General features: G+C 36.3%; 1 protein-coding gene across 1 annotated transcript in view; it reads left to right on the top strand.

The window, feature by feature from the left end:
• LOC123704249 (tau-tubulin kinase homolog Asator) overlaps positions 1–12,747 on the top strand; it is a gene marked incomplete at its 3' end in the record, with an annotated part of 57,907 nt that overhangs the window by 32,732 nt on the left and 12,428 nt on the right. Inside the window, exons 9-18 of the mRNA XM_045652557.1 lie at positions 228–300; positions 3,322–3,451; positions 3,907–4,046; positions 5,723–5,926; positions 6,331–6,405; positions 6,934–7,029; positions 7,787–7,873; positions 8,292–8,379; positions 11,949–12,026; positions 12,614–12,682. Of these exons, the coding sequence (XP_045508513.1) occupies positions 228–300; positions 3,322–3,451; positions 3,907–4,046; positions 5,723–5,926; positions 6,331–6,405; positions 6,934–7,029; positions 7,787–7,873; positions 8,292–8,379; positions 11,949–12,026; positions 12,614–12,682 (1,040 nt within the window). The remainder of the gene's footprint in view (positions 1–227; positions 301–3,321; positions 3,452–3,906; positions 4,047–5,722; positions 5,927–6,330; positions 6,406–6,933; positions 7,030–7,786; positions 7,874–8,291; positions 8,380–11,948; positions 12,027–12,613; positions 12,683–12,747) is intronic.

Genomic DNA, 12,747 nt, shown 5'->3' with positions numbered 1-12,747 from the left:
ATCTGGTTACCATAACACAAGCGAAAGCTTAGTATGGGATCAGATCGTGCCGTGTGTGAAAATTGTCCTGAAATATTTATTTATTATATATATATTTATTATTTTACACGAACGCTCTCGCAAACATCTGTAAAGGTGTAATCAGACTTGCACGTGAAACCACATACATGAAATTCTTCCCGAGTACACAGATAATAAAGAAGATAACATTTTTGCTTTTGTTTCAGATTGGGTATTCAAATTTTAAAAGCAATAGATTCAATACATTCGGTGGGATTCCTGCATCGAGATATAAAACCAGTAAGTATAACGTGTAATTTAAATAAAAAATCAATTTATGTTTAAGTAAAATCTTATTTATAAAACACCAAATATTGTGATATCGTCATTCGAAATTTAACGTACAAAATTCTTCATTCGACTTTAGAAATGCTTTATTTGAAGTTCGACATTCCAAATTTGTTATTCTAAATTTAACTGGTAAACTGGTTAATGGTAAAACTATATTGTTAGGAGCACCAAGAAGAAATCTAATTGATAAGATAAAAAAAAAAGATAATTTATTTGACTCCACACAGTTGAAGTAACACAATTAACACACAATACAATTAGAATACAGTACAATGACAATATAATTCAAACACAGTACATAAAATTAAAATACAATATGAAGCTAATATAAGAAGTGGAGCCAAAAACGGTAGCCACTCAGCATAAATTGCAACGTAGTTGCAACACTGATTTTCAGTGGCCCGTCTTTTGGCGATTAGAGCGGCAGTACGTTCATAAATATAATATTATAAAATAATATGAATTAAATAGGGCAAAAGGAGAAAATACACAGTTAAGATAAATTTAACATGACATATAAATAGATAAATGTTTAAATTTAAGTCATAATAACAAATACATAATATAGTGATAGACAGATAGATAATATACCTACACAATATAAAATATTTTGGAACCTAATGAAAGTTAAACCCATCACACAACTAAGGTTGGAAATTAAACTCCTGCAATAGATATTTTTTATATTTTTGTTTGAAAGAGTTCAATGAGCTGGAGTTTAATATTGGTGGTGGAAGATTGTTCCAACACTTAGTTGCGGAGTATTTAAAACTTCCCCTGAAAGCAGCTGTGACATTCCTTGGCATAGCTAATTTGCAAAATGAGGAACGGGTAGTATAAACGCTGCCCTCTCCCATCCATGCTAGCTTGTCATAGAGATATTTTGGCGCCTTTGTCATTACAACTCCAAAAAGTAGAGACGCGAGGTGTAACCGCCTACGACTTTCCATTTTTAAGCATCCAGCCTTTAACAGGTACGGAGTAATATGGGACCGTGGGGGAACGTCCCAACAGAAACGCGCACAAGCATTCTGAACGCGCTGTATCGCGTTCTTACTACGGCATAGTAACCTGGGCCCGTACATGACGTCAGCATAGTTAAACTTAGAGAGTACCAAACTCTCACATAGTCGGATTCGTACATCGACGTTCAGGTGTTGCCGAATACGATACAGCAGCTTGAGGCGATAAAAACAATTTGCAATGGTTGTATTTACGTGCTTTTCGAACCGAAGATTTTCATCAAAAACTACTCCTAAATTTCGAGCCTCGTTGACGCGTTCTATTGAACTATTTTCGACGGTGACGATCGGATTCTCGCACTCAATCCTACGGACAATATTAGGAGTACCTAAAATCATGTATTTCGTTTTTTCCTTATTAAGTGCCAGTGAGTTCTCACGAGACCAGGTTGATATACGATCTAGATCGCTGTTCAATTTTGCGGTGGACGCTAATGTCTCTGAAGGATCGAAAGAGATGTACAATTGTATATCGTCAGCATAAGCATGATACTGACAGTGATGTATACAGCTAAAAATATCGGCACTGTATAGGATAAATAATAACGGCCCAAGTATAGACCCCTGCGGTACACCCCTCGTTACGGCTGTACATTCTGAAAAAGAAACAGACCCATCCTCTTTATTCACCGCTACTGTTTGGCACCGTTTACCACTAAGATAGCTGTTGAACCATGCTACCGTTTGCGAACTGAAACCATAAAAAGAAAGCTTAGACAAGAGCAACGGAACGTTGATAGTATCGAAAGCACGTGAATAATCTAACAATACCAACAACGTCCCCCTGCCGCCGTCATGCGCGTTCAAAATATTGTCCAACACGTCAGTCAGTGCTGTGGCAGTACTTCGGTGCTTACGAAAACCCGATTGCAAATCAGGCAGTATGTTATTGTCTTCAAGATATGCCATCAATTGTTTATGAACAACTTTCTCAAGCACCTTGGACATACAGGGCAAAATGCTAATCGGACGGAGGTCTTTATAAACTAACGGGTTCTCTTTTTTGGGTAAAGGTTTAACAATTGCATGCTGCCATAATTCCGGAAAGGTACTAGATGATATGGAACTGTTAACGATATCAGTCAGCACCGTTAATGTCATCGTGGATGTTAGTTGGTACATATCTAGTGATATGTCATCGACGCCGATAGCTTGTGATTTTAACTCTTGTAAAACCTTTACTATAGAATCTTGAGATACCGGTTTTAGATCAAACGTAGCGTTACTATGTCGGTGGAGTTGATAGTGCGCAAGTGTTTGTGTAAGTACATGATTGTGTCCAGGTATGTCAAGAAAATGGACATTTAATTTGTTTGGGTCGCTGAGATGCGGTGGGAGGATAAAGTCTGACTTTTGTTTAACATTAACCTGAGCCTTTATGTGTTTCCATAATACTTGTGGATTTTTAATATTTGCATTAACAAAAGTGTCATAATATACTGTTTTTTCACGAAAAATAGCGGAGCTTACATATTTTTTTAAGTCAGTGTAAAAAGCTTTATGACAAGGCTGCTTGGATTGTCGAAAAGTAGCTTGTGCCTCATCACGGCGTCTCATCATCAATTTTATATTGTACGTCAACCAAGGAGGATATTTATATTTTATACAAAAAGTCTTTTTAGGTGCATGTAGGTCATAAACATGTAAAATAGATGCAGTTAGAGAATTGAATAAATAAATGTTTGAATTGGACATTATAAACTATTTACTCGACGTTTAACATTTGACATTCGAAATTTGGCATTCAAAGATTGTGATTATAGAAGCTCTATATTTGAAATTTGACATTCGAAATTTAACATTGTAAAATCTTTATTTGAAAGTTCAACATTCGAAATTCGACATTGGAAATTCTTAGTTCGGAATTTGACATTCGAAATTCGATATTCGAAATTCAACATTCTTTGTTCGAAATTCGAAATTCTTTATTAGAATCTTCCATTCGTAGAGCAACTTCAGCATCGGCCGTCACCCGTCGAACTGCCGGCGCGTGTACATGCTGGACTTCGGTCTCGCGCGCCAGTACACCACCAGCACGGGGGCCGTGCGCCCGCCAAGAGCTGCCGCCGGGTTCAGAGGTGCGTGCAGACAGACTGACGAACATCATGTGCATATACACACGTGAAAATACATGCAGACATCATGCTAAACACACTCACACGTGCATGCAGCGACTCGCAGACACACACATAATATACGCACATTTACATCTACACGTGCAATTGCACACACATAAACTATCATTTGAAATGTCAACGTGCAAATATTTAATTTTTGTGTGTTCAAAACAAACAATACAAGAATATGATGAATAAAATAATAAGTACACAAATATTTAAAAAATTGTCTTCATTGACATAACTGTCGAGAGAGAAGAAAATAAACACATCTGTCATATCCCTAAAAAATTGCAAACTTTAATAAATTGCAACGAAATGACGAAAGAGAAAAAAAAAATGAAAAAGATAATTTAATTCACAGCGTTCAAATAATTTAAAACGGTAAAATGTAAATTCATCTTCAATAATTCCAGGCACAGTCCGCTACGCGTCAATAAATGCCCACAAAAACAAGGAAATGGGAAGACATGACGATCTGTGGTCGCTGTTCTACATGCTCGTCGAGTTTGTGAACGGACAGCTGCCGTGGAGGAAGATCAAGGATAAGGAACAGGTTAGGAGATAATTTTTGTTTGCTCAAAATTTTTATATATAGATATTGAATATTTGCAACAAGTTTGTAATATTGTAAAACTTAAAAAAAAAAGTTTATCCCTCATAGTCTAGTTCTGACTATTTGGTATTGTTTGCTATAAATGTGTTCACTTGCCTTAGGACACTATAAAATATGTATGTGGTTATTGCATATAAGAAATCCAATTTATTTTATGATTTTTGTGGAAGAATAAAATATTCGAATGCTTATTAACTCCTATTCCATCGGAATCCGGCTCGAAGGACCATTTTTACAGAATCCACGTTTTCGTTCGAAGTTTTCTTTTATAAGAAAAATTGAGTCACTTTCGCGTTGTATTGTATATGTATATTTTCAATTGTTGCGTTTATAAAATATAATATATATGTAATAGGTGATTTATAGAAACAAAAAACCAAGTTGTTGCTCTGTAACAAGAGATTTATTTTTATTTTCACAAATCACAATTATTTTACAATTAATTACTAAATACAAGTTATACTTAATTACTAACCTGTAACAACTAACAAGAGAAACAACATTAAAAGCTATTGTTTCAAATAATGTTTGCTCAGAAATATTTCTTTATAAATTATAACCACGTTGCTTATTCACTTTACAAAACCAGAGAGTCTAATGTCTAAGGAATGAACCATAACGAGCAGAGCTGTCACCACAGATTAAATAATTTAAAATTAAATGTCTACGACAATGCGCGGGTTATTCAAAATGCAATGAAGTACCTGGGAAAGAGCTTCATTTCATTTTACATATATGACTAGCTGCTCCACGCGGTTTCACCCCCGTGGCTTCACTCCTGTTTGTCGTAGCGTGTTGACGTTGAATTTTTCAAATCGGACCAGTAGTTCCCGAGATTAGCGCGTTCAAACAAACAAACTCTTCAGCTTTATAATATTAGTATAAATTAAAAAAAACAATTATTTTAACGATTTGCCTACCTAAATGATCTATATATTAATTAATGATCGTAGTATGTTGCATAAGAACAAATTGTCTGATCAATTTAAGCCAGAGAAGGAATTTGTTAAATGGTCCTTTGAGCCGGATTATTTTGAAAAGTGTCAAAACATTGTTTGCTTGGTCACTGAACTATTTTAGTTTATGTTAATTATGGTAGTAGTGTGATATTAACTTCTTTGTGAACTAATTAATTTAAAGAATTAGTTCAAAAAGTTATGACTGATATTTATTTATGAATACAATACATTGCGGAGTTTGTGACAAGGAAGAATTAGTGACGTTTAACTATTGTGACGCGAAGAATTAGTGTGTAGACCCAGATAGTGGGTAGATCGTATTAGTGCCTTAACATTGTAATAACACCTTTTTTGTAACTACATTCTTGTAAATAATTGTAATTTGAATTTGAATAAAAAAATTTAACAATTCGAACATATGTTTATTATTGAATGCAAGTGTTTGTCACTTCATGTCAAAATTCGAACGAGTCGGTTGTCGGATATTTGTAAGTCTGGGTGTATCACACCCAACCTTACGCTTGCCGGGTTAAAATTGTCGTTGTTATTATGTTATAATAGCGTGTCGCATTCTTTCTATCAGCTATATCACATCTATTTTGTCGCGGGTCAATCCCGTACACTTTTGGTAATACGTAACGGTAATTGCGCGGGCAGGTCGGGCTCATGAAGGAGAAGTACGACCACCGCTTGCTCCTGAAGCACCTGCCGTCCGAGCTGCGTCAGTTCCTCGAGCACGTGCAGGCGCTGGAGTACGCGGACGCGCCGGACTACGCGCTGCTCGGCGCGCTGCTCGAGCGCTGCTGCCGGCGGCGCGGCGTGCGGGACGCCGACCCGTACGACTGGGAGAAGGACGCGCCGGTGGGTCGCACACACCCGCACGCACACACACACACACACACACAACAAACGCATAAACAACATGTCGAAATTCTTCACCAAACGGCTCTTCATAACGTAACAGTCGCTATAATACGTTACAACACACAAAACACTTCACGACACTCTGAAACATATTAATAGACGTAACCACACGCTATAATATCGAAACATGTAACACGACGAAAGTCGAAACATGGCATAAAAATTCTCCAGAAAGAAAGAAAGCGTATTAATCCAGTGATACTAATTCATACAAAAATATAAACGCTAAAGCGCTACGTGTGTTTCACTAAAGCCCACCTTATTTACAGTCAGACTTGAAGTCCTGTTAAGTAATAATTATTTAGCTCGTAGTTTAATAATAACTGTCATTCTGTGCGCAGAGTTTGCCGGCGTCCCGCACGCGTGTGGCGCTGCAACCGGCGCCCGAGCCCGCACAGCCCGACGTGCCTGAAGTTGTGAGTTATATTTATATATTTTACAGTCAACACCCTGAACCAGTCAATAACCTTATTGACCGGTAAAGTTAGTCAATAAGGTTATTGACTGAGGGCGTCGGTCAAAATCCTTATTGACTGATTTTATCTGACATGTAATGTGTGCATATACAATACTATTTATATACTAGTAAAAAAGAGCGTGTGTGTCGAGCACACGTGTCAGAAGTGAAACTTCTTTGGATATTCAAAGATAACGTATTGTCGTTAACATGACTTTATTTACGAATAGACGTTACTTGCGAATTTACTTTCAACGCGCCTAAGGAAGTTCACTTTAAAAACAGAATCTACGTTTTTTATATAGAAAAAATGAGAGCGAAACAACATCGGATGAATACTTTTGTCATACCCTCACGCAAAAAGTGCTGAACCGATTTTTCATGAAATTTTACATACATATTTTTTGTACCTAATTTTTTGTATATTCACATATTATAGATGCATTCACGAAATATATAATATATTTCCATTATTTATTTACAACAGCAAGCCCGTCGCCGGCTGGAGGCGGAGACGGTAGCGGCGACGGAGACGCACAGCCACGTGCTCGCCGAGCGCAGGCACGCGCAGGTCAACGGCTATGTGAGTTTGTGTGTTTGTTTGTTTGCTATTTGTTCACCCATTGTAATAACTCAGCCCCCGGAATCACAAACACAATAGAAAATCTATTGTGTCGTGGTCCGATCGGGCCGCTTAGGGCTCAATGGGTTAATAAGAATCCCTAATCTTACAGACACTAAGGAGACATTTTCATGTATCGCTTTAGATCAAAAGAAATATTAGACCTTTTAAAAATACAATCTTTCTCTTAGTTTATTTATAATTAACTAGCTCTACGCCCGCGGCATTGCCCGCGCAGTCAAGAAAAACCCGCATAGTTCCCGTTCCCGTGGGATTTCCGCGATAAAACCTATCCTATGTCCCGGAGTAAAAAGAAGCCTATGTCGTTTCTCGGTTATCAAAATATCTCTATACCAAATTTCATGCAAATTGGTTCAGTGGATAAGGCGTGATTGAGTAACAGACAGACAGAGTTACTATCGCATTTATAATATTAGTATGGATGTCAATAAAAAAAAAATTAACGAACAGATCTGTAAAAATAATCTATTCGAATCTTTTTCAGCGCTATTAAATATGTTATGTCGTTAAATTTATAAATATCGTTCAAAATTATAAGGATTTATCGAAAAAAATATTTATAAATACAGAAACATAATATACAAAATTTTCTTAAATAACATCGATAAAATTTTTATTATTATTAATGAACAGAAAATAATCGAAGAACATATTAAAATAACAATTTTTTTATCTTTAAAACAATATATTTCCACAGCAATCGACAACAACAGAGAAGCAGGAGAAAGAGAAAGAGCCGGAACAGAGGACTACACCCGCGCCATCGCCTGATAGACATGCTAAGGTAATTTTATTGTTATTTTTTCCAACTACTCACATTTTAAAATAAATACTATACTTATATCGAATATTTATTTCTAGAACTACCCGCATTGTAAATAAATTAGTGTATATTGAATCATTATTTCCTAAACTAGTAAAGATTTTAAAGTAATAATTGTATTTTCAATTTTTATTTATTATTCTACCCAAATTTTATAATAAATATTGTAACAGCAATTTTTATTTATTTTTTCTTTCAAATCAATAGGTGGCGCTACAGGAATAAAAATCTTGTAAAACATGTAAAGGTTTAAAAATATCTTTCTCTAAAATTATACAAGCTCGAACTAAATTAAAATAGCAATGTACCACGGGCGAAGCCGGGGTGAACCGATAGTATTAAATAAATAAATAATGTTTGTTTGTATGTATGTTAACAGGAAACGAGTACCTCGGCGTTGGGCAGCAACACGGCAACGAGACCGGAACGACAGAGCGTGCCGCCCTGCAAGCCGAGACCTAACGCTGGTGAGATCTTTGTTTATCAGTACTTATTTATATTCATAAAATCTTTATTAGCAAGCAGGCCAGGTACATTAAAAATTAACAGTCTATGTACTTACAATCTAATTAATAAAACCTACTAGCTAAAAGGAATGCCGCTCAGCATTTTACAGTGAAAGCATAGACTTTCACTGCAGAGCTGATTTTCAGCGACACCTTATTTATATATCTAATTACTTATAAAAAGATTTACTTAATGTTAATATTCAATATAGGTAATAAATAAATAATTAATAAAAATGTTGTGTGGTTTTATGAAACCACGGTAAAAGTGAAACTTAGGCACAAAATAATCGTATTTGTACGATAATTATCGTACGTTTCGACCATCACGCGACATGCGCTACACAGAGCAAAAAGTTTGAGACGATGTAATAAAAGTTTCACTTTAAAAACATAATAAAAAAACAAATTTATACTCAAACTGAAACTTTTATTTATTCAATTAGACTTCTTTTAGAAGCACTTTCGAATTGTCATTGCATATTTTTAACATTGAAGCAGTATCTAATATCTATGGAGAAGAACCGGCAAGAAACTCCATAGTTGCTCTTTTAAATCATGTCAATATTACAATTTTGCTGATATAATAAAGCTGAAAAGTTTGTTTGTTTGAACGCGCTTATTTCAAGAACTACTGGTCCGATTTGAAACATTATTTCAGTGTTGGATAGCCCATTTATCGAGGATGGCTATACAGGGTGTAATCGTTATGTGTGCACAGGCGATTTTTCCGTAAGTATTACAGATAACAAAAAACTTTAAACTGATATAAACCGTAATAAATTTTTAAAAATAAATCGAGAAATATCAAAAAAATTATCTTTCAACCCTCCCATATATTTAGTATGAAATATGAATATCCCATATACATTTAATATGAAAGATTTTAGCTTTCTTTTTCTTTCATCTACACATGCCAACGGCTTATGCCGCAGGGTTTCAGACCGCCTTGCCGCTGAATGCATGTCGCCGGCTCTATACAATTTCCCAGACATTTTCCTGACATTTCCCAGGTATTTCTCAAGCATTTTCCAGGCATTTTCCGGGCATTTTCCAGGCATTTCCCAGACATTTTCCGGTCTTTTCCCAGACATTTTCCACGCCTTTTCCGGAAATTTTCACGCATTTTCCGGGGATTTTCCGGATATTTTCCAGGCATTTCCCTGATATTTTCCGCGGTTTTTCCAGGCATTTTCCGGATATTTCCCAGACATTTTCACGCAATTTCCGGATATTTTCCAGGGATTTTCCGGACATTTCCCTGGGATTTTCCAGGGATTTTCCGGACATTTCCCTGGCATTTTCCAGGCATTCTCACGCATTTTCCGGGAATTTTCCGGATATTTTCCAGGCATTTCCCAGACATTTTCACGCATTTTCCGGATATTTTCCCGGCATTTTCCGGACATTTCCACGCTTTTTCCGGACATTTTCTCGCATTTTCCGGATATTTTCCGGGAATTTTCCGGATATTTTCCAGGCATTTTCCAGGGATTTTCCGGATATTTTCCAGGCATTTTCCGGATATTTCCCAGACTTTTTCACGCATTTTTCGGATATTTTCCAGGGATTTTCCGGACATTTCCCTGGGATTTTCCAGGGATTTTCCTGACATTTCCCTGGCATTTTCCAGGCATTCTCACGCATTTTCCGGATATTTTCCGGGAATTTTCCGGATATTTTCCAGGCATTTTCACGCATTTTCCGGATATTTTCCCGGAATTTTCCGGACATTTCCACGCATTTTCCACGCTTTTCCCGGACATTTTCTCGCATTTTCCGGATATTTTCCAGGGATTTTCCGCGGTTTTTCCAGGCATTTCCCAGACATTTTCCGGGAATTTTCCGGATATTTCCCAGACATTTTTACGCATTTTCCGGACATTTCCCTGGGATTTTCCACGCATTTTCCGGGAATTTTCCGGATATTTTCCAGGCATTTCCCAGACATTTTCACGCATTTTCCGGATATTTTCCAGGCATTTTCCGGACATTTACCATGCATTTTCCAGGGATTTTCCGGACATTTCCCTGGGATTTTCCACGCATTTTCCAGGGATTTTCCACGCATTTTCCGGGGATTTTCCGGATATTTTTCAGGCATTTCTCTGATATTTTCCGGGGAAATTTTCACGCATTTTCCGGATATTTTCCAGGCGTGTTCCGCATATTTTCCGGGAATTTTCCGGATATTTTCAGGCATTTCCCAGACATTTTCCACGCTTTTCCGGACATTCACGCATTTTCCGGATATTTTCCAGGGATTTTCCGGACATTTCCCTGGGATTTTCCACGCATTTTCCAGGAATTTTCTGGGGATTTTCCAGACATTTTCCACGCTTTTTCCGGAAATTTTCACGCATTTTCCGGGGATTTTCCGGATATTTTCCAGGCATTTCCCTGAAATTTTTCGCGGATTTTCCAGGGATTTTCCAGTCATTTTCCACGCATTTTCCGGAAATTTTCACGCATTTCCGGGGATTTCCCGGGCTTTTCCACACATTTTCCAGGCATGTTCCGGGCATTTCCATGCATTCTCCAGGGCACTTGAATGGTACTTGCATGGCATTTGCATCGCATGAAATCACGACGTTGAATAGATTCAAAGTTCATAGCGCATTGAAGGCACTGAGGCAGATCAGATAATAGAACACGGTTACAAGCCATCTTCCTAAATTTCTGGACGTGAACAATATACGAGAGAAACGATACAGTGAACACTTTTATCAACCAGATCCACTTCATTTTTAGTGCGATTATAGGGAGATATTATTTCCGGTTTCAATTTATCTCCAGTATAGGCATCTACTGCTGCTTCTCTACATGGTCTTCTTTACTATGACTTTACTATGAATATCCCATGTACATTTAATATGAAAGATTTTAGCTTTTTCTTTCTTTTTTTGATTTTCTGCTTTAATTATTACGCAAATTTGAAGGGAAGTTCATTTAGAAACTGTAAATAGAGCGCCTCATTGTACTACACAATGAGGACGTCACTTCGAAAATCTGCTATGAATACAAAATGCATGGGAAATGAAATTGTATGGGAGCGTTTAATGTAACATTTTTGGATATTTCTCGTTTTATTTTTAAAAAAATATTCTGGCCATTTTACTCATTAGGTTAAGTACTATCGATATCAGTTTAATGTTTTTTGATATCTGCAATATTTACGGAATAATCTCTTGTGCACACTTAACGATTACACCCTGTATATCATCACACTTAAATTTTGTATGTAGGTAGCTGAAGACCCAGAATAAGACATAGGCATGGAAAAACTGTCTTACAACTTTATGCTAAAAATAAATTTTCAACTTTAAAACAATAATTCTACAAATTTTCTAATACATATTATTAGATATCTTTAAAATTTTCCTCCCTCTTTCTATAAGTTTCTATAAGCATTCAAATAAATTAAAATATACTCAAAATGTAAATAACATGTTTTCACTTTAATTTTATCACTTTACCTGTACAATTTCAACGTGTAAAGTGAAAGTGTAACTTAGACTTTGACTGTACAGGCGGTCCGACGTTGGCACGTCTCCGCGTGGTCACAGCGCCGCCCACTTGTGTGCAAGAACTACAAGCTTCGCCGGCTGGTGTGTATATTGTTTAATTTATAAGCTTTTTGGTATTTACGATTACCAAAAATAATATCGTTAGAAATAATTGTCAATTTAATTTTTTTCTCATTATGAAAATTAAAATTAAAACGTAATCTCCATATATGATATAAATCAATCAATTTCTCTTGACCCTGTTTCCCACAGTATCACGCATGAACGACTGGACCGATTTCGATAATTTTTATTAAATTTCGCCACTTAACTACTTGCGCGAAGACAGAACAACGTCTGTCGGGTTAGTTAGTAACCAATAAAAATATAATCTTAAATGAAAACGAAGAAACGGTTAAATCGATAAAAACTTATAATTGATATATTGACTGACCGATTGTTGGGTTCGATTGCCACCCAGGGCAAATATTTGTATGCAAAAATTTGATGTTTGCTCTGTCTGGGTGTTCATTATTATCTATATAAGTAATTATTTAAAATTATACATGTATAGCCATTTGGTTGCCATAACACAAGCGAGAGTTTAGTATGGGATCAGATCGTGCGGTTTGTGAAAAAAAAAAGACTTGAAATGTTTATTATTTATTATTATTTATTTGTGATTGCAGGCGAATCTAGCAGTCCTCGTATAGTTGCCGATGTGGACAGTGTACACTCCGATACACACTTCAAACGTGGTAAGTCACTTTTTATTTAATGGTATAAATAATATTGTTTTCTTTTTTTTTTGGTTTACCCTGTT

This window comes from Colias croceus, chromosome 29 (assembly GCF_905220415.1).
Source record: "Colias croceus chromosome 29, ilColCroc2.1".
Classification (NCBI taxonomy): Eukaryota; Metazoa; Arthropoda; class Insecta; order Lepidoptera; family Pieridae; genus Colias; species Colias croceus.
Note: the sequence above shows the minus strand (reverse complement) of the source record. Positions and strands in the feature narration are given on the sequence as shown.